At 54.4% G+C, this 21915-nt stretch overlaps 11 protein-coding genes across 11 annotated transcripts; 5 read left to right on the forward strand and 6 right to left on the reverse strand.

Annotated features, from left to right (window-relative positions):
- Window positions 1-1016: 1016 nt before the first annotated feature.
- Window positions 1017-2293, reverse strand: BDV37DRAFT_112217 (uncharacterized protein). Its single transcript, XM_032078397.1, has one exon. It carries the CDS (start codon window positions 2102-2104, stop codon window positions 1463-1465), a length of 642 nt encoding a protein of 213 aa, XP_031946679.1. The 5' UTR covers window positions 2105-2293; the 3' UTR covers window positions 1017-1462.
- A 1-nt stretch (window position 2294) lies between these two features.
- BDV37DRAFT_112216 (putative alcohol dehydrogenase) lies at window positions 2295-3799 on the reverse strand. Its single transcript, XM_032078396.1, has 2 exons — window positions 2867-3799; window positions 2295-2810 (listed from the first exon to the last, which is right to left on the reverse strand). The coding sequence occupies exons 1-2, from the start codon at window positions 3665-3667 to the stop codon at window positions 2514-2516; spliced, it is 1098 nt and encodes a 365-aa protein (XP_031946680.1). The 5' UTR covers window positions 3668-3799; the 3' UTR covers window positions 2295-2513.
- Window positions 3800-5785: 1986 nt separating this feature from the next.
- On the forward strand, window positions 5786-6890 carry BDV37DRAFT_112347 (uncharacterized protein). The gene is made up of 2 exons (XM_032078400.1): window positions 5786-6125; window positions 6303-6890. The coding sequence occupies exons 1-2, from the start codon at window positions 6034-6036 to the stop codon at window positions 6838-6840; spliced, it is 630 nt and encodes a 209-aa protein (XP_031946681.1). The 5' UTR covers window positions 5786-6033; the 3' UTR covers window positions 6841-6890.
- BDV37DRAFT_112338 (GYF domain-containing protein) lies at window positions 6832-11242 on the forward strand. The gene is made up of 3 exons (XM_032078399.1): window positions 6832-8298; window positions 8353-10677; window positions 10733-11242. The coding sequence occupies exons 1-3, from the start codon at window positions 6933-6935 to the stop codon at window positions 11029-11031; spliced, it is 3990 nt and encodes a 1329-aa protein (XP_031946682.1). The 5' UTR covers window positions 6832-6932; the 3' UTR covers window positions 11032-11242.
- Window positions 11243-12136: 894 nt separating this feature from the next.
- On the forward strand, window positions 12137-13685 carry BDV37DRAFT_278317 (putative aminotransferase family protein (LolT); the record flags this gene model as incomplete). The annotated part of the gene is made up of 3 exons (XM_032086016.1): window positions 12137-12209; window positions 12281-12941; window positions 12992-13685. 3 exons carry the CDS (start codon window positions 12137-12139, stop codon window positions 13683-13685), a joined length of 1428 nt encoding a protein of 475 aa, XP_031946683.1.
- Window positions 13686-13776: 91 nt separating this feature from the next.
- On the reverse strand, window positions 13777-15702 carry BDV37DRAFT_112243 (amidohydrolase). Its single transcript, XM_032078398.1, has 2 exons — window positions 15339-15702; window positions 13777-15275 (listed from the first exon to the last, which is right to left on the reverse strand). The coding sequence occupies exons 1-2, from the start codon at window positions 15518-15520 to the stop codon at window positions 13868-13870; spliced, it is 1590 nt and encodes a 529-aa protein (XP_031946684.1). The 5' UTR covers window positions 15521-15702; the 3' UTR covers window positions 13777-13867.
- On the reverse strand, window positions 15339-17741 carry BDV37DRAFT_237348 (putative RING finger domain protein). The gene is made up of 4 exons (XM_032080707.1): window positions 17287-17741; window positions 16655-17211; window positions 16165-16602; window positions 15339-16114 (listed from the first exon to the last, which is right to left on the reverse strand). Exons 1-4 carry the CDS (start codon window positions 17392-17394, stop codon window positions 15886-15888), a joined length of 1332 nt encoding a protein of 443 aa, XP_031946685.1. The 5' UTR covers window positions 17395-17741; the 3' UTR covers window positions 15339-15885.
- BDV37DRAFT_237353 (mitochondrial fission 1 protein) lies at window positions 17725-18773 on the reverse strand. The gene is made up of 4 exons (XM_032080708.1): window positions 18670-18773; window positions 18589-18607; window positions 18440-18533; window positions 17725-18374 (listed from the first exon to the last, which is right to left on the reverse strand). The coding sequence occupies exons 1-4, from the start codon at window positions 18686-18688 to the stop codon at window positions 18045-18047; spliced, it is 462 nt and encodes a 153-aa protein (XP_031946686.1). The 5' UTR covers window positions 18689-18773; the 3' UTR covers window positions 17725-18044.
- Window positions 18774-18833: 60 nt separating this feature from the next.
- BDV37DRAFT_237354 (kinetochore Spc24 family protein) lies at window positions 18834-19797 on the forward strand. Its single transcript, XM_032080709.1, has 3 exons — window positions 18834-19010; window positions 19057-19454; window positions 19505-19797. The coding sequence occupies exons 1-3, from the start codon at window positions 18984-18986 to the stop codon at window positions 19680-19682; spliced, it is 603 nt and encodes a 200-aa protein (XP_031946687.1). The 5' UTR covers window positions 18834-18983; the 3' UTR covers window positions 19683-19797.
- A 35-nt stretch (window positions 19798-19832) lies between these two features.
- On the reverse strand, window positions 19833-20876 carry BDV37DRAFT_237356 (uncharacterized protein). Its single transcript, XM_032080710.1, has one exon. The coding sequence runs from the start codon at window positions 20813-20815 to the stop codon at window positions 19865-19867; it is 951 nt and encodes a 316-aa protein (XP_031946688.1). The 5' UTR covers window positions 20816-20876; the 3' UTR covers window positions 19833-19864.
- A 119-nt stretch (window positions 20877-20995) lies between these two features.
- BDV37DRAFT_112432 (med21 domain-containing protein) lies at window positions 20996-21859 on the forward strand. The gene is made up of 2 exons (XM_032078401.1): window positions 20996-21116; window positions 21192-21859. Exons 1-2 carry the CDS (start codon window positions 21075-21077, stop codon window positions 21762-21764), a joined length of 615 nt encoding a protein of 204 aa, XP_031946689.1. The 5' UTR covers window positions 20996-21074; the 3' UTR covers window positions 21765-21859.
- The last annotated feature ends 56 nt before the right edge of the window (window positions 21860-21915 follow it).

Consider the following 21915-nt stretch of genomic DNA (forward strand, 5'->3'; position numbering starts at 1 on the left):
TGAGTCTTTTACCGAACAACTTATCGTTCGGAAAAAGACCCATATTTCAGCTCAGAGCGACTCAGCCAGCACCGCCCGGTTGAGAGACGATCCCAGGGCCTACCGGTGCGAACGCACCTCTGAGTGGCTGGGTTTCTGATATTTTTGGCGTCGATGGCTCTGATTGAGCCGTATGCGCAGGTGGGATGCTCGCACACTGCAGATTGGGTACCTATGGTGTAGATGAGAGCACGAGGCCGTCCTTCAGAGACAATCCTTGAGTTTTTTAGTCCTCCTAAAGACTCACTAGTCTGTGTATATTGGGGTGTGGTGTCTCACGGCCACTGGTGCGATTGAGCCTGTATTCCCTCCTGTCACCTCCGATATGACCCACGGCGAACTCCCCCAGCGGGCGCTTCGTGCAAAGGGATGCGTTATCGTTGCAACAGGGCCTACAGCTGTCGATCAGGACTCTCTGCGAGATAGAATAATCATGCTATCTCTCTACAGCTCGTCACTTGTCGGTCCATCCACGCCACGCCGCGATTGGGTCGGCCGCGGTGCTGTAGAATTCCAGCCTGCGTGGCGCTAGAAATCAGGAGTCATTGATCTCCTAGGGCCAAGGACCGACCAAAAATGAGGTCAGACTAATGTCAGATTACAGACAATAGCTTCCATTATAGACGAGCATCGAATATGGGTGCTGTCAGGTATTCTACACCAATCTCCATGCTGTTCAGGCAAACGGACGTTCTAGAGCATCACAGTTCTGTGGCCAGTCAACTGCGTGACTTCGAAGATGTGTAATTGCTTCCATCCTTTGGGGATTTTCTGATTAATTCAGGTCATCAGATTGATTTGAATATCAAGACATTTCCTGTTATATCACCTCATAACCCGATATGAATATGACACCCAAATATACTATAGATAGAGTGATATACTTAAGTTTAATAGGGAATTTATGGCGTCCTGGAGCATCTACTTTAGAAAATAGATATATTTCTCCTCGGAGGTGACTGTACTAGATCCTCAGAAGACATGAAACCAATTCATCTTCCAGTCTGCCCTAATGAGAATACAAAGCATCTTCGTTCTGGCCTCTCGCCCAGGACCAGCGCAATCTCCTCTTTCAATAAACGAGAAACAAGTTATCTAAAATGTCTCACCCAGCGACTCTGAGGCCACAGAGCCGACCATGGATGAACCTTATTGGTGCAACTTCCGACGCTCAAAATAGTCATCGAAACCAGTTGCAGTGGAAAATGAACGCATTAATGAATCAATGAAGGAACTTCCACCCTCTCTCAAATCATTAGAACATCTCTGATGTTTCTTTCACGGTCCGACCGTAGCACAAGGGAAACAATCTGGCCCAGAAATTGAACAAACCGATTTGACCGTGAGTCTCCTTTTGCGACATTAACCATCGAGCGAACGTGCACTCTGAACGAGTCCGATTGATGCTTCGAAAGCAGACAATCTACAATGAGGTTAGACAGAGGGAAAACCGAAGACTAACAATGGTTTCAAACAATAGAACACTCACCTCATCATACCTTTGCAGGGCAAGATAGTATTGCACTGAAAGGCCGAAATTCCTCCTCAACGTCTCCTTTTTGATCTTCCGCGCCGCAGTCCTATACAGCAGAGTGACTCTCGCTTCATCCATGCCCTCATGAGAACTGGCAGTGATACCTCCTGGCATCTTCCACCCACTCTGTTTGTACACAACCTCGACGAGACGCGTGAGGATATCGGCTTGCCATGCCATCAGAAGCTCCCCGTGAGAGGCTATGTGGCTTTGGACTCTCATGACGTCTAGCTCGAGCTCAACAAGGTTGTCGCTTAGCTTTTTTGCTCTTCTTTCTAGTAGTCCATTGCTGGCATGCAATGCCTTCAGAGTAGCTGAGTATCTCTGGCAGGCGTTCGAGGTTCGTATGTCTGTGTTGCTTCCATTCCGGATGCCGATTGACCTCTTCGATCTCATCACAGTGGAAGCAGCGACATCCCCAAGTGACATGCCGGACGATCCCACGGGCGTATTCATTCGTGCTAAAGACTTTCCGTGAGCCAGATAAAAGGATAGACCAGGTCCGTATAACTGCACGATATCGTCACTCATCTCCGGGACCCCAGGACGCCGAAGCTTCGTGAATAAAACAACTAATGAATGGAGTGACACTTCCTTAAGATATGAAGATATATGTGTCACAGGCTATAATGATGGCGCTATACTGGTTGTTCTCTGAAAAGGTCTTGCTACGCCGGGTCCTACAGATAGGTCGATCTAGCGACCTGGTAGGATGCGTTCCAAGGAAAGCGCGACCCGGCGGACTAGATCATATCAAAGGTAAGAGTACTCATGACTACAAATAATATCTATTCATCACTCGTTCTAGGCCTTTGTGGTTGCTGTATACCAAGTTCATCGGCAATCACACGGTGAGCCTCATCCATCCCGACCGGGACAATGTATACATACCTCACTATACGATGAGATTCGCTAATGATTCAAGTACCAAGTTAGATCCTTACAATTTGCATCCCGAAGCCTTCCCGAATTCGACGACCAACTTCCCGAACTGCTTGCCTTCCTTCATATCCTGGAATAGCCCGTCGAGCCCGGCGATGTCACCCAGCTCGGTCTGCAGAACGCGCGAGATCACCGGGTGGATCTTGTTTGCTCTGACGAAGTCAACCATCTCTTCGAATTCCTTGCGGGAACCCATAGTCGAGCCACGGACGTCAATGTTCTTCAAGACAGCCTGCATCAAGAAAGGCATCTTGGGGGAGACAGTCATTCCATAGACCGAGAGCACACCACCAGCCTGGGCCTGTCAGTGACATATAAACAAATATGATGCATAGATATCGAGAGGCTCACCTTGAGCAATTTGACCGCCTTCTCAACCGAATCGCCACCGGCGCCATCAATAATAGCATCGAAAGCCTTCTTTCCCGGGGGTAGCATCGTAAGGAGCTTCTTCTCCCAGGCTTCTTCCTTGTAGTTTACACCACCCTTTGCACCTAATTCGATTGCCTTCTGAATCTTCTCTGGGCTGGAGCTTGTCACGTAGACATCTGCGCCCTTGGCCACGGCGAACCGAAGTGCCATCAGTGCAACACCCCCTCCAATACCAGTAAGCAAAACCGCAGCCCCCTTGCCCGAGTTTCTCTCGCCCGCCTTGACCACCAAGGCTCTCCATGCGGTCAATCCCGTCAAGGGCAAAGCAGCGGCCTCCGCATCGGACAAGTGCTCGGGGGCTTCTTCGACCTCGGACTCGTCGATGGTGAGGTACTCCTGCATGGTTCCCTTATTGTAGAGCTTAGTACCGCCCATGATCCGATAGCCCTTGGGGTCTTCCGGTCCATCAGGCGAGTCCTTCCAACCCGTTCCCGGGTTCAGTATCACCCGCTTGCCCTGCCACCGCTCTAGGTTCGACACCGCGGGACCAGCACCGACGACCACGCCCACCCCATCGGCCCCCAGAGGAACGTCGAATGTAATACCGGGGTAAAGATGCTGGCGCAGGAAGACATCACGATGGTTCAGCGACGCCGCGGTGATTTTCACCAGTAACTCGCGACCCTCTGGTGTCGGCTGGGGTAGGTTTTGCACGGAGAGGGGATAGTAAACCTGCCCGGGTTTACCCTCCGTTCGGGAGAGAAAGACTGCTTTTGACATTTTGAATATGGATGTGCTTTTGTTTGTTGTGCTCTACACTGTGGATTCGTAAAGGAAGTAATGGATGCCCTTAAATTTGGTGTTCTTCGGTGTTGCTTAGTCGTGGTGCGGGGAATATATTTAGCTGTATATAAGCTCGGGGGTTGGGGTTATCGATAACCGATGACTGCCGGGTGTCCGATTACAATATCTGGTCTGGATAGAATCGTGCACAATCCAGATGACAAGGGATTGAATCAGTCGAGAGTTCTATATCAAGTTATATCTAATTCAGATCACATCGATCCTCGATCCGAACGAAGGCGTGTTTCTGGTAGGTTCGTCTTCTGGCACCGCAGCTTGGCGGCATTGAACCGAGGTTGAATTCATTAGCTTGAACATGTCGCTCCTTTCCTGTAGAGTTTTATAGACAAAGAACAGCTGCCTATTATAGTCTAATAGGTACTTTACTGTAATCAACATACTGTGTCAAAGGTTCGCAGACGATCTCATCTCAATACCAAATCCAGCCTGTCAATTATGCATTGGCTACGCTCCAGGTATTCTATGCCTATACACAGCTCACAAGTATTGAGTGAATATTAGATTCTATTACCTCTCAATCCCAGAATAAACCGCAATGATCACAAGACTAGATCAATTTCATTATGACCCACTAAGTCTTTGTTCAAGGGAGAAGCGCAACCAGCGCGGCGACAAAAGATTCAATACACTGTCTACTGGAAGACTCTCCGTTTGTACAGTTCCCGAGGGACTGTAGTTCTACCTGGTTACGTTTACCTCAATATAAATGGGAGATATCATACTCATTCAAGACCCTTTACCTGCCCTCTTCCTTCCCCTTATCCCCAATACCTAAGAAGAGAGCAGAAGATCTCCAGTTCCTCCATATCAACCAGGACCCAAGATATCGATTGATATCAAGTCACATGCAGCCCGGTATGCCAGGTCACCGACATGAGCCACGAAAACAGCCCCAAACAAATAAAACACTGTCTAGAGCGGTCTTCTGTCAGGAGAGAAACTGCCGGTGGCGTGGGCACAAGGGCCACATAAAAAAAAAAAAAAAAAAAAAAAAAAAAAAAAAAAAAAAAAAAAAAAAAAAGGTAAGCTGAATGCAAATGCAACGGATGTTATCTAGGGAGGCTGATCTGCGGAGGTTGGGGGGAACCAAACATGAAGCAACGGTATGTGGGAATGGAAACAGTCCAAGTCGATAACGTCACTTCCCGTTCATGGCCCTTACAGTGTGTAGCAATGCAATTGTAATTTCGATCTGGGGGATTGGTCAACGGACAAACATTGTTCACTAACTAGCTGAGAATTGGTGTACTTTCTCAATGGATGGATCATTTTGTGGTTGTATTTTATGTTATTTTATTATTATTTTTTATATAATGATTGGATTCGTTTTCTAAAAATACCGGGTGGTGGGTGGAAGTTGAAATGACACGCCGAATTAAAGGCCAACCGAAGCGTTTGCGGCCAAACCGCCATTGACGACCCCCGCGTGGCGGTAGTCCCTGTAGGTTGGTCTGGGGTGCTGTGACCACGCACCCTCCCCCGGAGAGAAAAAAAAAACGAATTGACGGGGATGATACCAAATCATGGCGGAGGGATTGCAAATGCGACCAACGGGGGAATATACTAGATGATCTGGAAGGGAAATGCCAGGAGAGAATTCGGAACGCTGTTCTTTTTCGTTTGTACTGTTTCTCTTAACCTGGGTGGGCACTCTGCAACAGCAATATCAGAGGATCGCGGTGATTGTGTGGGTTTTTTTTTTGGTATTTTTGTTTTGTGTGTTCTGGTAATGATGCGGTAACTTTGGGGGTGGCTGGCAAAGGGAAAACATGGCCAAGCAGCCATGGACAACTGTTAGGATACTGGAACGTACCCAACTAGACTCAATTGGGAGACAAGCCGTGCGCCGTGGTAATTCCACGACCCCTTGCTAATTCGCCGCAAGCCTCTTTCATTTTTCAGGAACTCGTCGAAACTCGATCTTCTGATCTTGACTTGGATCTGTCTAGCGTTCTTGCTGTTGGCCTGTCCTTAATTCTCCCCTTTGCTACGAGAAAGCAAACTGCTCGAAAGTCGCCCCAAGTTCAAAAGTGCCGGTGCGTTTGCGTGCCACCCGTCATTCACGGTTACCCATTTTCCCTCGCTCTAAAAACCCATAGCTGATCTTCTTCCCCCCGACTAACTAGCTCTAATCGTCTCTTGCGTCGTTCCACCTCAAAACGTTCGCATCTCCTTCCCTCCCACGTTCATCCACCACCAAAAGAACGACAACGCTCGACTTGGATACTTCTCCTGCTTTGGGTTCGGAAGTCTTTCTCCATCACCCAGCGATCCATCTCATAATGCCTACGCCACTTCCTTCTAGTTTTGCTTCGGCCGCTGCTGGCAACACTGATGCCTCTCGAAGAGGCGATGGAACTGCCAGTGGAGAATGGTATGGAAAAAAAAATTTAAACCACCTTGCTATCCCGCCCTTGTCGTGACCTCTATCCCTTCCCTGCCAGTCGGAGATGCCACGCTTGCCTTCTCTCGTTCCTTGCAGCGGCGTGATCGCCTCCCCTCCCTCGTTGGATCGTGATTGAAACTCGACCACTCCTAACGCGCATCCCAGGGCTCGAAACCGCATGAACGGAGCAACACAAACCTTCCGCCGCCCCTCAGTTGCGACCAACCCTTCCCACAGTCGGGATACCAGCCAGCCCGCATCCGCTACGACGCCTACGGCCGGTACTTACACTCCCCCACATATGCTTTCCAATTACCAGTCTAGCGCACTCCGCAACGGGGCAACCAATGACACTCGGTATTCCAAAGAACAGCTGTTAGAACTTTATAAGGCTCAACGGGAGACGGGTATTTTGGGTAAGAACCTCGCAGAATATCTCGCCGCCGACTGGAATCCGCAGGTAGAGACATCCGCCGCCAACGGCGCTTGGGGCCGACGGGAGGATTCGAAAGACAATCCCTCTGGGCCTGGAGTGTGCTGGGATCACGGAGGACAGATGGAACCGTTGAGCCTAGTGGACATGACTGATGATGAGAAAGAGGTGCGTGTCTTTTGTTACCTTTCCTGTTTGCGAATGGGCCGTCGTGCCCTTGTTTGGGAAGAAGCTGTGCTGAACGGGCGTAGTTGTTTTCCCTCTCAGTGAACTCCCCGCTGAAGCCGCCACCCACCAATGTACCCAAGGAGAACACAGGCGCTACTCCGGGAGGACGCAAGGGATCGATTTCTCAGGGTCATATGAACAACTACAACACCTCGTCCCCAAGCTCGAATCGCCCGGGGCCTAGGCGTCGGGAGACCGGCGATTCGATCGGTAACCCTATGTCTCCTACCACGGGCGGTTCTCGATTCTTCCGTGACGAGCCGAATACGGCTACCCCACCCCCGTCTCTCCTCCGTCGCAAAACAGATTTTCGGGACACGTCGTCCACCGCTCGGTGGGAAGAGAAGGAGAAGGAATCGGCTCGGGATGTGACCTCGGAGGCCTCCTCGCCGTTTAATTCCTTGAAACGCAGCTCGACTAATCCTCTGAGTGCAGCACCGGGGACAACCAGTTCGCCGTGGGGCTCGGCTTCGCAAAATGCCAGCTTCTCGCCCATGGGGGCCTTCGGAGCGTTCTCTCTCGGCACGAACCCCACGGAGAAAAAACCAGGCTTTGGCAGCCTTCGCGGGGAAAGTCGCCTGAAGGGCCTCTTTTCGAAGGATAGCTCGGAGGATATATCAGCTGCGGTGAAGGAAAAGCCGTCCATGAGCAATCTGGAACGCTTGGCAGGTGAGGGTGAGCCGCGCTCGCAGTCGCCGTGGGGGGAAACTCTCAAAACCCGCACCGGACGGAGTGAGACGAACCCATTTCAGGAGGAACCTCGGAGCGGCAGTGCTGCACTGGGGGGATCTCAGGAACTTCCATCCCAAGGCGCCGACCCGACCGGATTCGCCGCGTTTGGAATGACGTCCAGTATCCCCGGCTTTCGAGAGCTGATCCAGAGCCACGAGAACTCGCGTAATCCCACCCCCAGTTTACTCCAGGGTCATGAGCCCACCAGCCCGACCAATACGAACCCGTATCAAAGCCCCCATGGGGACAGAGGCGACGTCGATGATGTCGAGACGGACGGCTCTGATATCCAAACCTCGCACCATCCTGGCCTCACTGGACTGCGTGACACGACTGCGTTTGGCTCGATCAGACGAGTCGGGTCGGGCATGGACTTGCCTTCGATCGATCGGAGCGCGACGTCCAGCGTGGCCGGAAACCGCAGCTTCTCCAGCTTGGGTGGTTTGGGTGGCCTTCCCTCGATTGGAGGGGCGGCCGGATGGCCTGCAAGCGGTGCCATTGGCACTCCAACCAGGGAACGATCTGCTTTTGGCGGCGGCGGCGGCGCCTTTGGTGATCCCATCTTTGGCACGATGGCTGATCTCCAGTCCCCTAGTTTGTCGACCCTGGGAGGAGGCGGCCTCTTCAGCCCTGGCATCAGTGGCACCGGCAGCATCGGGCGCTCGAGCAAGCTAGGGTCTCTCTTCCCTGCGGCGATGCAGGAGCAGATGCAAGGCGATCAAGCACGGGCTGATCTTGGCAGCCTGGACGATGGCTCCCGGCAACCAGGTATGATCCCCCAGGGGTCAACAGTACCACATGATATACTAACCCACGGTGAAGATCCCCAGCAGGCAGACAAGTCTGGTCAAACCAACCCACCTACCACCGCGTCTACTTCCCAGACTCCTGTCTCTGCCGTGGGCTCCATCCCCACGTCCATGGCCCCTGACGTACCTCCACCTAGTCAGACTCCCGGACAGCCTGGAAGCAATGGCGGCTCTGTTCCTCCTGCTCAACAGCGGACTATGGTGATGCCCGATCGTATGCGCTGGATTTACCGCGACCCACAGGGGAACATCCAGGGTCCTTGGACGGGCCTTGAAATGCACGATTGGTTCAAGGCAGGCTTCTTCAGCCCTGACCTGCAGATCAAGAAGCTCGAGGACCCAGAATTTGAACCGCTGGCTCAGTTGGTGCGGCGCATCGGCAATTCGCGCGAGCCCTTCTTGGTTCCTCAGATCGGGATCCCTCATGGACCCGATCCGAACCCTGGTCACTGGACCGGAAACACGGCGGGTGCTGCTCAGCCTCCCTTCCCTGGCAGCTTCCCGAGCTTTGGTACGACGTTGACCGCCGAACAGCAGAATGCCTTGGAGCGGAGGAAGCAAGAGGAGCAGTACCTGATGGCCAGACAGAAGGAACATCTCGCACAGCAACAGGCCATGATGAAGCAAATGCAATTCCAGGGACTGCCCCCCACTATGCACCCCCATCAGCTCCAGCATCATTCGAGCGCCCACAGTCTTCACAGCCAGCCCAGTTTCGGTAGCATTGCTTCGCCTGTTGGTTTCCAACCATCGCCAATCCAGGGACCCATCCAGCAGCAGCAACAACAACAACAGCAGCAGCAGCAGTCGCAGCCGCAGCCGCAACCTCTTGGTGGCTTCTTCGACGCCGCCGGTCCGATAAGGCAGAGCGCCCTGCCCAACGTTGGTCCTGGGATGATTGGGACTGAGCTAGGCGGCAGTCAGGATCAGCTCCCTGCCCTTCTGGAGCGTCTGAACGTCAACCGACCGGATCCGTTCGCTTTTGGCAGTGCAGCGCCCTTTGCCACTCGGCAGCCGGACAGCCTATTCCATCAACAGCAGGTTGCCACCATGCTCCAAGATCGGGCTCAGCTGCAACAGGAGCAAGAACAATTTGACAGCACTCAAGGTGACAACTTGTTCGACCAACAGGCCCGTGAAGAACGGCTCCGCCAGTTCCATGCTTTGAGGGCACAGGAAGATGAATTCGGCATGCGCACTGCTGAGGGACTTCCCACTCATCCAACCACTGGTCCTTCTCCCCCGCCGGAAGCCGAGTCGGTCCAGGATGTTGACCTCGACTCCCCCCCGGTGGACGCAGAGCAACCTACTGTAGAAGACGAAGAACCGATCCTCACTCTTTCCCAGCAGGTTCAGAAGGCTGCATCCGCTCAGAGACAGCAGCAGGAGCAGCAGGAGCACGAACAGCAGCAGAGCCAGGCCGCGAATGACGCAGCATGGGCCGTCAAGGGTGATCCAGCCATGCCCCAGCCGTTCCCTCCCCCACCGTCCGCATCGCCGCTCCCAGCTCCCGCGGCACAGCGCAGCCGTCAGAATGTTGCGGAATCGCTCGCAGCCAACTCGAGATCTCAGACCCAGACTCCTGTGGAAGCCCCTGCCACGTCCATTGCCCCATGGGCCAAGGAGGCGCATGAGGTGCCCAAGGGACCGTCGCTGAAGGAGATTCAAGAGGCCGAGGCTCGGAGCGCTGCTCAGAGAGAAGAACTGGCTGCCGCTGCTCGTCGGGCTCAACTGCTCGCAGAGCAAGAGCGTCTTAGCCAGGCTCAAGTCCAGACGCCTGGTCTCCCATCGACTGCCAACTGGGCCAGTGCTGGATCTCCGTCTACTCCCGCGTCCACCGGGTCGGTGTGGGGTAACAACAAGGCCCCGGCCACTGCTACCGGCGGTGCGAAGAAGACCCTCGCGCAGATTCAGAAAGAGGAGGAGGCTCGTAAGCAGCGTGCCGCTGCCGCTGCCGCTGCCGTCGCTGCTCAGAGTGCCGTTGCCGCAGCGCCCAGCCCCCCAGCCCCATCTTCTACTGGCAAGCGGTATGCGGATCTGGCTAGCAAGGCTCCTGCTCCTGCTGCTCCGACCACTCCCGCCACTACGGGTGCTTGGACCACCGTGGGTGCCGGCGGTAAGGCCCGAGCTCCTCCCGCTGCTCCCTCCGGACCGCGATCGACCACCGCAACGACTCCTTTGGCGGCCTCTCCCGTGAAGCCCAAGCCCGCTACCATTTCCACTCCGCGTGCCGTTTCCGTGAACACCGTGACCCCGGCCAACCCTAACCGCGCCGTCGAGGAGTTCACCAAATGGGCCAAGCTGGCACTGGGCAAGGGGTTGAACAGCAACATCAATGGTATGTCTTCGTTAAATTAGTATCTGTCTTATGAAAATGCACTAACGTTATTTAGTGGATGACTTTGTTCAGCAGCTGCTATTCCTGCCGGCCGAAGCGGAGATCATCTCGGACTCGGTGTATGCCAACTCGCAGACGCTGGATGGCCGCCGATTCGCCGAGGAGTTCATCCGTCGTCGTACCTTGGCCGACAAGGGCATCGTGGATCCCGTCGCCGCCAGTGCATTTGCGGAGAAGAGTAGCGGTGGATGGAGTGAGGTGGCCAAGAAGGGATCGTCGAATGCGCACCGGGAAGAGGATAGCAGCAATGCCGCGTTCAAGGTTGTTGCTCCTCGCAAGAAGGGCAAGCGGTGATTGTGAATAGTGGCATAGCTCCTTGTGAATATTTGCCAGAGATGTACTAGTAGTTTTTGCATTCCGCATGATTGGTGATTGAATGGTGATGAGTTGCATGCTTACGTTTGCTTCGTAGATGTCCTCGTATACCTCCAGTAGGACTTTCCGAGGTGGATTGCCACTGGCTTGAATTGTATAGGGATGTTTTAAGTTGGGTCCACTGATCCAGTCCGTCTGCATCTATCTTCTCCCAGACAGACAGCCGCACAAGACAGTCAAACCAGAAGAGTTCGGACTAGCCGGTAAATATCCTAGAGAGATCCCATCCCTCAAAACCAGGAAATACTAAACTGCACCGCAGAACTCACCAAGTAAAATGCGACGAAACACCCAGAGCATGCCGGAACTGCACATCAACGGCCAGGCCTGCGAGGGATACAACATGTATCGCCTGTCCATCAAGCGCGCCAGCGAGGCGGTCCCCCCCACAGACAGACTACGGTGATATCTGACCTCCGACGACCGACGATGTTATTCCTACGCGTAGTCCGCCGAGATCGTGTCGTTTACGGCGCAAGCTAGTGCTCTAGATGAGCGAGGCGGCCATTGGGCTGAGAGTGTCTCCGCAGCCTGCAAGGCCAATACAACCATGCCTTTGGCCGTCCGCGGAACGGGGTCCAGATCTTGAGCGAACTGGGGTGGGGACTTGAGGCCATTGCACGAAGGGATCGAGTACACGCTGGGATACCGTTCTGTACGGTTAGTCTCGGAACAGCCAATCTAGAGACTCTTCGCACCGGTTTGTACTGTTTAGAAGAGATACAATATAGAACTATGATCACTGCTAACTAAGCTAGTTAGTTGCAGCTGTCAGCCAAATCTCGTATCCGATACGACAGGGAATCAATAGGACGATTGTTGGAAATACGAAGCCTGACTTCTTCTATAATCCATTGCATAAGTAGATGTTGACTAACCACACTAGTACGATCGACATCGTGTTATCCATCCGTCTCCGCGCCGTGACTCACTACACATCACTTCTACTAGTATATAAAACCAGTCCAGCCATCTTTGAATCAACAATCTCTCCATACTCAATCCAATTGAACCACCACCAAAAATGACCACCCCCTTCGGCCACCCCATGAGGGAGCACTTCCTCTTCGACGCCAACTTCAAGAACCTCAACCATGGTATCGTAGCAACAAACAACCCTCCCAGCCTTAATATAATTTTTAAAGAAACCAACTAACAGACAACGCAGGCTCCTTCGGCACCTACCCGCGCGCTGTGCAAACCGCACTGCAGCAGCACCAACAAGCCAGCGAATCCCGCCCAGACCACTTTTACCGGATCGCCCGACCCCAAGGCATAGACGAGTCACGGCGCTTGGTCGCCAAGCTGCTCAACATCCCTGTAAACGAGTGTGTGTTCGTCAAGAACGCCACCACAGGCGTGGGCACCGTGCTGCGCAACCTGGCCTTCCAGGCCGGCGACGCCGTCGTCTACTTCGACACCATCTACGGGGCCGTGGAGAAGGGGCTGCACTCGCTGATGGAGGCGAGTCCCGTGGTCGCCCGCAAGGTCGAGTACCAGTTGCCGGTCAGCCATGAGGAGCTGGTCAGACGGTTCCGGGCTGTGGTGCGTCGCGCGCGGGACGATGGGCTGAACGTCCGCGTTGCGGTGTTCGATACTATCGTTAGTATGCCCGGGGTGCGGTTCCCGTTTGAGACGCTGGTGAGCGTGTGCCGTGAAGAGGGGATCCTGAGTCTGGTGGATGGGGCGCATGGTATCGGACATATACCGTTGGATTTGGGGGTGTTGCGGCCGGATTTCTTTACGAGTAATTTGCATAAGTGTGTTTATCTTTCCCCTCCTCCTCCTCCTCCTCCTCCTCCTCCTCCCTTTCTATCTGTTCTTCTTGAGTGTGATTGACTACTGGGTATGTATTGCACTGGGGTTGATGGTAATACAGATGGCTGTTCGTCCCCCGCGGTTGCGCCGTCCTGCACGTCCCCCTCCGCAACCAACACCTAATCCGCACCACATTCCCGACGTCCTGGGGTTACATCCCCCCAAACCAGGTCACCACCACCACCACGCAGGGGAAATCCGCCTTCGAGTATCTCTTTGAACAGACCGCCACGACAGACGACACGCCATGGCTGTGCGTGCCCGCCGCGCTGCAGTTCCGGGCCGAGGTCTGCGGCGGCGAAGACCGCATCTACGCCTACCTGGAGAGCCTGGGGCGCTCAGCAGCGGACATCGTCGCGCACGCACTCGGGACGGAGGTGATGCAGGAGCCCGGGCTGCAGACAGGCGAGGTCAGCCAGCTGCGGAGGTGTGGGTTGGCTACGGTGCGATTGCCGATTGCCGTGGCTGATGGTGATGGTGCTAATGCGAATGCGAGGGTGTCCGGCGAGGATGGCACGTCGTCGTATCTGCAGATTCACTCGTCGCTGGTGCCGACGGTGAGTACCTGGTTCCGGGATACGCTGTTCGAGCAGTATGGCACGTTTGTGCCGGTGTTTCGGCACGGAGGGTGGTTGTGGACTCGACTGAGTGCGCAGGTGTATCTGGAGAAGAGCGATTTCGAGTGGTTGGGGGGTGTGTTGAGGGAGTGTTGTGAGAGGGTGGAGAGGGAGGTTGTTGGGCTGGCGAAGCTTTGATCTTTTGTTTTATTTTATTCTATTTTAGTACTTGGATGGTGGTAACAGGCCATGCAATATCATATAGTTCATATACCTGTTCTACCCTGATATAACTCCACCAAGCCTACATGCGAAATTTATACAACACCCACACCATGCTATCTATATACAACACATATGTACAGAATACACAGAAGCAACTACTCCCTCCGCCACACCCGCCTTCCATCAAACCACGTCTCCCACACCTCCGCCTGCAACAACCGCTCCGCCTCCCAAGCCATATCGACCACCACGAAATCTGCCTTCTTGCCCACCTCCAGCGTCCCCGCGAACCCATCCGCAAAGCAACTATACGCCGACCCCGCGGTAGCAGCCGTAATAGCCTCCAGCAAACTCAGCTTGAAATGCTCATTCACCGTCTCCAGCGACTCGGGCTCCCTCGCCGAGCGCCGCGTCGTGGCCGTATACAAGTTCCGTAGCGGCAGATGCGGCGCCGTGGGTGAATCCGTGCCAATGGCCAGGTGCGCCCCATGGTCCAAGAAATCTTTGTAGGCAAACGCCCGGCCACACCGGTCCGGCCCCAGCAACCGTGGCCACGCGCGCAGGATAGCCGGGTCGGCATGCACGGGCTGCACGGAGGCGGTGATGCCCAGGTCGCCGAGTCTTTTTGCGTCCTGCGGCGCCGTGAGCTCGAGGTGTTCGATGCGATGGCGGGACCCGGGCGTGCCCTCGCTCTCGAGGGCGTCGATGGCCAGCGTGACCGTGGCGTCGCCGATCGCATGGAGGGCGCACTGCAGGCCCGCGCGGTCCGCCTTGCGCACCACCTTCTTAAGGATATCGGCGTCCCAGAGCGGGGCGCAGTTGTCCCCGTTGGACGCGTAGGGCTCGGTCAGGGCCGCCGTGCAGGCATCGACGACGCCGTCACAGATGACCTTGATGCCTGCGATGCGGAGATCGGGGCTCGTGGCCGCGTTGTACAGGCTGTGCAGCTCGATGGCGCGATCCACCTGGCGCAGCACCTCTTCCTCGTCATCCTTCGGGGAAATGATCCAGTGCGCGGCCAGGCGGATGTTGACCTCCTCGCGTTCGCGGAGGGCCAGCACGGTGCTCCACAGGTTCTCGTCCGTGGCCATCTCGACGACACCCGTGTAGCCGGCGCGCGTGTACTCGCGGATGCCGGCGCGGATGAAGTGCAGTTTCTCGTCGAGGGAGGCGACCTGGGCGACGTGCGGCCAGACGATGTTCACGGCGGCGGCTTCGCTGAGGAGGCCGGTGGGGGTGCCTGCGGCGTCGCGGTGGATGACACCGCCGGCCGGGTCGGGGGTGTGGGCGACATTGAGCTCGGCGAGAGCGGCGGAGTTGCACCAGGCGGAGTGCAGGTCCTTGGAGTCGATGAAGATGGGGCGCGGGTCGAGGTCGTCCAGCATGGAGGCTAGGGCTTCGCCGTTGGTCATGGAGTGCATCCAGCCGCGGCAGAAGAGCCGCGCGGCCGTCGGGTTGGCGGCGGCGGCGGCTTTGATGGTGCTGCGGATGTCGGAGAGAGAAGTGCAGTTCCCTAGGTTGATTTTGGACAGGCTTGCGCCGAAGAGCAGCAGGTGCATGTGTCTGTTTTGCTTTAGTCTGGGTATGCTGTACAGCTGTACAATGGGGATTGGGGGTTGTATCTACCCGTCAATGAAGCCGGGGAGGACTTTACGACCTCCCAGATCGTGGATCTCGCTGTCGGGGTGGAGGGTCGTTGCGGTGGACTCCTCGCCCAGGTAGATTATGCGGTCGTTCTCGGTGACCATGCATGTTGGGTTGGGGGATTGGGGAGTGACGAAGTGGCCGTTTCTGTAGAGGGTTTTCATGGCGAGGGCTGGTTCTCAGAGTGCTGTATAGGAATTGACCAGGAGGAAGGAAGAAGGGGAGAGAGAGAGAGAGAGAGAGAGAGACAGAGAGATATTGTATGAGGGGTAGACGTAGATCTAATCTTTGGTAGGGCGCGATTAGGGCGCAGGCATGTGGGGTATCAATCTATGTGGAGCTTCCATGGTACAATCTGATCCATCAACTTATCTATAGGATAACCAAAAGAACGGTTCATTACTGCGTAACACTTCCAGAGTGACTTGGGTATGTCCATTCCATCCAGTGTCCAATTTACCAGGATCCCAGCTCTATATCGTCCCTGTAGCTGAGCAAACAAAGCAAAGAACATGAACCGAGACAACGCCTACGGGTTGCCTCCGCCGAAATGGCTGCGAACCCAGCCGGCAAAGCCTCCGCCTTGATTGTCATTCCGACTGGATCGTTGATCCTGTTCCTGTCCTGTCTCGGGTCCAGTCCCGAACCACTGTGGCGGCGGCTGTCCGCTATGCTCGCGAGCAGCGCCACTCGGTCGACGGGGTGACGTCTCCGGACTACTGTTGATGACCACCGGGTTTTCGCTGCTTCCTTCTGGTCTAGAGAGAACAATCAGTGACGGAAGCAGACACGACGGATTGAAACTTACTCTGCTGGAACGTTGATGCCTCGCCGGCAGTGAGGACACGTATTGTGTTGGCTCAGCCACATCTCAATACAGCTGTAGTGGAACCAGTGCTTGCAGGGGAGTTCTGTGACCTCCGTGCCCAATTCTACCGGGTCCATGCAAATCGAACATTCCGCCTTGCCTTCGCTGCCCAGCATATCCTGGTCCACCTTTTTCTTCGGTAGAGACTGGATCGCACTGGGGGCCGCGGGAGGCGGCGCCGTCCCCCGTGCATTCTGATCAATCAGCTGTGATATTACCCGGTCTAGTTCTTCTTGCGAGTAGACCGCATCCCCATGCCGATCCAGGTTGAGCAAAGTCGACAAAATCGCAATGGGGTTCGGTCCGGTCATGACACGGACTCCGGGGCTACCGGGTGAACCGTTGCTTCCAAAATCGTTTCGGAATAGCTCAAGAATACTATCCAAGTCAGTCGCCAGTTAGAGCTCACTGCCCGAAGGAGAGAACATACTCGCCCAGAGTTCGTAGAGGAGTACCCATAGGCTGTGGACTATCTGCATCACGAGGATGTAGCCCCCCTGCCGTATGGAACTCGGACCCCATGCCCCCATTGCTTCGCGTGTTCATGTCGAAATCAAACGACGTGCTGTATATCCTCGAACCATTTGGGCTGAACCTTTGCTGGTTCTGCCTGTCGCTCCTCCACGGTGCCGGTGGTGAATCTCGCTCATTGGGTTGCCTGTACTCCGTCTGTCGGTAGGTGTCGGCTAAACCATGGAAGATCGTGTCCAAGCCGCGTACCATAGGCATCAGAGGATCCGGCGGCATTTGCTGACCAGAACCACGCCGTGTGAATGTAGTGCTGGAAAACGTAAACCGGCCATCCGGAGATCTGTAGGTGTGGTGACGGTATCCATTGCCTGAGCCCCAGTCGGTGTCTCTGCTCAAGTCGTCATGATCCCAGGGGTTGTGGTCTGCCCATGGGTTTCTCGGGGGAGCTGGCCGGTCTTCAGGGACAGACGTTGGAGGATCGGGGAATTCTCCTTCCGTATCTGGCGGGATTTCGATCTGGCCCGTCAGCGTTGGCGTCCTTAGTCAACCGTGGTATAGCATGAAAAGGAGGGAGAAGGGAGGATGACACACAATTTCGGTGAACTCAGAGTGACAGTGTGGGCATTCCAGCCCATGATCTCTGCGTAGCCATACCCCGCCACAGGCATGACAAAACATGCGATCCCCCACGTCGGCCATGATGGATGCGTCAAGGTAGGTTGTCGGGGTGAAGATCAGGAGGTGAGACGGCGTGCAACAAGACAGTATTCAGATATAGTATCACTAGGCAGACGGAATCGATGATAGTACAAGAGTGTCAGCCGTCGGACAATTGTACGGGACTAGTAGTTGAGGTGTCGCAATGCTTTCAGTCGAACTGCAACGTCACTCATTGTTTCAGGGCTACCATGCACAAGTTGCAGGCCAGATCAGTTGATCTGTTTGTTGACTAGCTTCAAAACTGCATTATAAGGTGAGGCGATGGTTTTCGAGTCGTGTAGAAGTTGGTGGAGAACGAAAGAGGACAAATGATTGGGGAACGTCGGAGTTGTCAGGCGGATGACGTTTACCCTTGTCAAGTGACTTGGATTTAATATATCGTGATTTGATTCCCTTTCCTTCGCTTCCCTTCGATGATTATCATTATAGAGAATAACAACAAAAATAGCAGACGTTGCCGGCCATTCAAAGAGTCATGTAATAATCACAAAAGCCAGCATGACCATGGACAATACAACGCCATCGCATGCGAAACATCCCAATAAAAGAGCAACAAAGAGCTACCATATATACACAGCGTAGATTCCCGACTTCAGGGACAAAGCCATTCACCAAGAGAAGACTCCCCATTACCGTCTCTTAGCGCCCCGGAACACCATGCCTCCCACCACACCTGCGGCGAGAGCAAGCCCACCCACGATCGCAAACCCCAGCAATCCTTCCTTGGACACTCTCTCATCGATCAGGGTGCCGAGGCTGGCGGCCTGAAGGTTGGCGGGCTCCTTTTCGAGCAGAAGATCGTTGTATCGCCGGGCTTCGCCGTAGTTGCCAAGCTTGTAGTTACCGAGGGCCAGATAGTAGAGGCATTCCCGTCGACGTTCGGGGGCAGCTCGGAAGATCTCTGATAGCAAACGAACTCCTTCCTGTTGGTCCGTTCGTGCGTTGGATTTGATCAGGCCCTAAAAAACGACCAGTAGTTAGTCAACATGAATAAATAAGTAGAGCCAAAGCTAGCTAGACATACCCAGGCAAAGTTGAACTTGGTTTGAATACCAACATAGTCACCTTCCTTTTCGTACTGCGACCGCAGGACCTGGAGCTCCGCTGGCTTCAGCGGACTGCAATATGTTAGCTGGAATCAACATGAACAAGGAGCGGCGACATATCACCAACCTTTCAGCATCGGCGGCATCTGCAGAGCCACCAGTCAGTAAGTACACCAAAACAATAGCACGGGTAGGGTCATGAACGTACAGGGCAGGTTGGAACCCATGTTTTCAGGTAGATAGCCTTTCACAAACTGTATAAGGAAACAAAGAAATAAGGAAGAGTGAAATCCGAAGCAATCTTGCGTCTGTATCGAAGAGGATAGGCCTCCAATTCAAGCGCATGAATCTGACCTTCCGTCACGGGTGGCGGTGCAAGTGGCGTATGTGGCTGACCCAGCCAGTTGCTCCCCCAACGCCGCAGATCAACATTATCATCCTGTCGGGATCAACCCCCCGCATATATCGATCCAGGCCCACTACAGTCTTTTTGTGTTGTCGACATCAACTAAATTAGCTACAATGTTGCTCGACGAGAACCCAGGCACGGTATGTGTTTCAAAATGAGTCTGGAACCTGGACTGACGCGTTGCAGCTCATCCACCATACCATTGGAAATTTCAACATCCAACCAGACAAACAAGCTGTCACCCGCATCAATGACTCCTTATCGACCCTTCAGCAGTCGCGCGAGCTGCGTATGCGCGAGGCCGAGTCCTCGCTGCGAAAGCTCTCTCGGCACCTCCACTCCTTGAACGCCCAGCATGAAGAAGCGGTAGCGGCACATGATTCGAGTAAACACGCGGCGGATATGGTTGAGCTAGACACGAAGAAATTCCGCATCGCAAAAGCAGCCACGGAGCTTGAAATCGAAAGTGAAAGACTGGAGAGCGAGCTGGAGATGTTGAAGGAACGATTGGCGGATTTGGAGGCTCAGGGGCTGGAAGGAGACGAAGCCACGAGACGGGAGAGGGAGCTGGACGACGCGACAATGTGGGTACCCAGAATGCTGTATACCGCTTGCGCACTGCTAACCGAGGCAGCCTTCGCCTTAAAATTTACCGTTCCCTGGGCGTTGATATCGAGGCCGACGACGCGGGCAATTTCAACAAGGCCGTCATCCGCAACAGTCGCAAAGGGGACGTGCACGTCGTTAACATTGACCCCAAGTTCTCGCGATTCTTCTACTCCAACTACTTCTGGTCGACCTTGCAAGGTTAGCGGGAAGACTTTGTCAGGTACCGGCGTTTACTACTTGCGATGCTATGTCTAGGCGTTAACTGGTGATGATGCTATGATTTCGTTTTGTCTGGATATACCCTGGTTTTGTTCAAATAATATACACTATATACACATTACCTTTTAGCGGCTCTTCACCGTCGCAGCACCAACGTGCCCTTTTGTCACGTAGAAGTAGGCTTCATGTCGGACACAGCCTCAACCGGGGCAGACTTGCTGTCCAGAAACTGTATGACCTTCATCCTATCCGCATCAGTCAGGGCACTGCAAGCCCCTGTTCCGAAAAGAAGAGGCTTCTCTTCCGGGAAAAGCTTCTGAACAGCATCTAGCAGCTCCGACTTGTTCCTCTGGCCCCCATCATCCCATGACCGCAACCAGCTATCCTCAACCGCACTGACCCGGCTTTCTACCTGTTCCATATCGGGAATCTCGTCCCCGTCCCAGGTGAGAACAACGCCCTTCGACGAGTCCGCATCTTCGTCCGCCGAATATCTCACCTCAACGCCCAAGTTCACCAGGCCGAGTTGCTCGGCCTTCCCATTCCACAAGACCTGTCGTAATGCCCCATCCCGCTCAATCATCATCCACATCAGCGGATACGTACTCCTCGCCAGGGTATCTCGAACGCCCTTCGTCGCTTCCCGCGGACTAACCAAGATGCCAACCTCGTCGCCTGTCCGCCAGCCCACTGGCGACAGGTTGAATGTCCCTTCCAGTTCGCGGACCAAGTTCGGGCCCAGTTTCGTCTTTAGTGATTTGCATTGCACGATCACGCGAAGCGGGTGTTCGCGGTGCGGGAGGTGCCAGGTTCCCACGAGGTCGATGCCTGCATCGTCGCGGCCGCCGACGCGGTGGAGCGTGAAGGCGGAAGAACGGAGGGTTCGTTGCACTATATACTCGTAGTGCATGCCTATGTAGGCCGTAGTGGTCGGAGAGAGAGACGTCCGCTCTGCGTAGGAGAGGAAGGAAGGGAGGTCATGATGGTGCGCGGATGGGTGTGGCGGAGGAGAGGGGAGCTTGAAGAGACGGCGCGTGAAGGAATGCAGTTGGCGATGACATTGGCGGCGGACGACCGAGGTGAGAATAAAGGAAGAGAGGGGACGATGGAGATTCATATCAGCTTCCCATGGTATGTTAGACGTGTGAAGTACTTAATGTTTGCTTATGCGGGTGGCCATTCAATTGACAAATTGGAGAAAGTTGGAGTTGAATAAATCTAAAGCAAGGAAATCTTATCGCCGGCGATCTACAATTTATCGCCGATCAACCTCCGACAAGCTACAGGAACCTCTTTTATTCAATGCTCACCACCTTAACTGCATCTCCAACCTCGCCTTTTCACCTCTTTTCTAAATCCGCTCGACATTTTCCACCATGGCAGACATTCTAACGCAGCTCCAAACCTGTCTCGACCAAGTAAGCCCCCCCCCCCAAAACCATGATTCCACGCCACATCCACACAACGTGCAAACTAACCACTGTGACAACCAGCTCGCAACCCAATTCTACGCCACAGTAGGCTATCTCGTAACCTATCACGATAACTCACCCGCAATTCCACCGCAAAACGACCCCACAGCCGCGCCTGCCCTCGCCAAAATCACCAAGAACTCGACCGCGCCGCCCGCCCCCGCCGGCGCGCCGGCTGCCTCCCAGGCATCCCCACAACAAGCAACGGCTCAAATCCCAGGCCAACAGCAACAAGGAGGCGGTGATGCAGGACAGACACCCGGAGCTGGAGGGACGGCCGCCGACCCGAATCTGCCGCCCGCGCCAGATTCACCGCGGACGTTTGCTAGTCGGCAGCGGGAATTGGCGAGGGATTTGGTGATCAAAGAGCAGCAGATTGAGTATTTGATCTCGGTTCTTCCAGGAATTGACTCGTCGGAGGCGGAACAGGAGAGGAAGATTAGGGAGTTAGAGAAGGAACTGCGGAGTGCCGAGGAGGACAGGGAACAGAGAGTTCGGGAATTGAGGAAGTTGCGAAAGAAGCTGGAGAATGTTTTGGGCGGTATTGAGGTGGGGATTTATGGGGATCGTGGAGTCGTGGCGTCTGGCAGGTGAGGGAATTTTCTTGCAATGGTTGGGAGGTATTCCTCAGTAAGAAGTGTGTTCTGTTTGATATCCATCTTGATTTTATAGACTATGGAGATGTTGTCCCATATATGTTTAATGTCACTATGAAGCTTTGGACTAAACTACTGTGAATGACTCC

Source organism: Aspergillus pseudonomiae (assembly GCF_009193645.1).
Source record: "Aspergillus pseudonomiae strain CBS 119388 unplaced genomic scaffold BDV37scaffold_3, whole genome shotgun sequence".
In the NCBI taxonomy this organism is placed as follows: domain Eukaryota; kingdom Fungi; phylum Ascomycota; class Eurotiomycetes; order Eurotiales; family Aspergillaceae; genus Aspergillus; species Aspergillus pseudonomiae.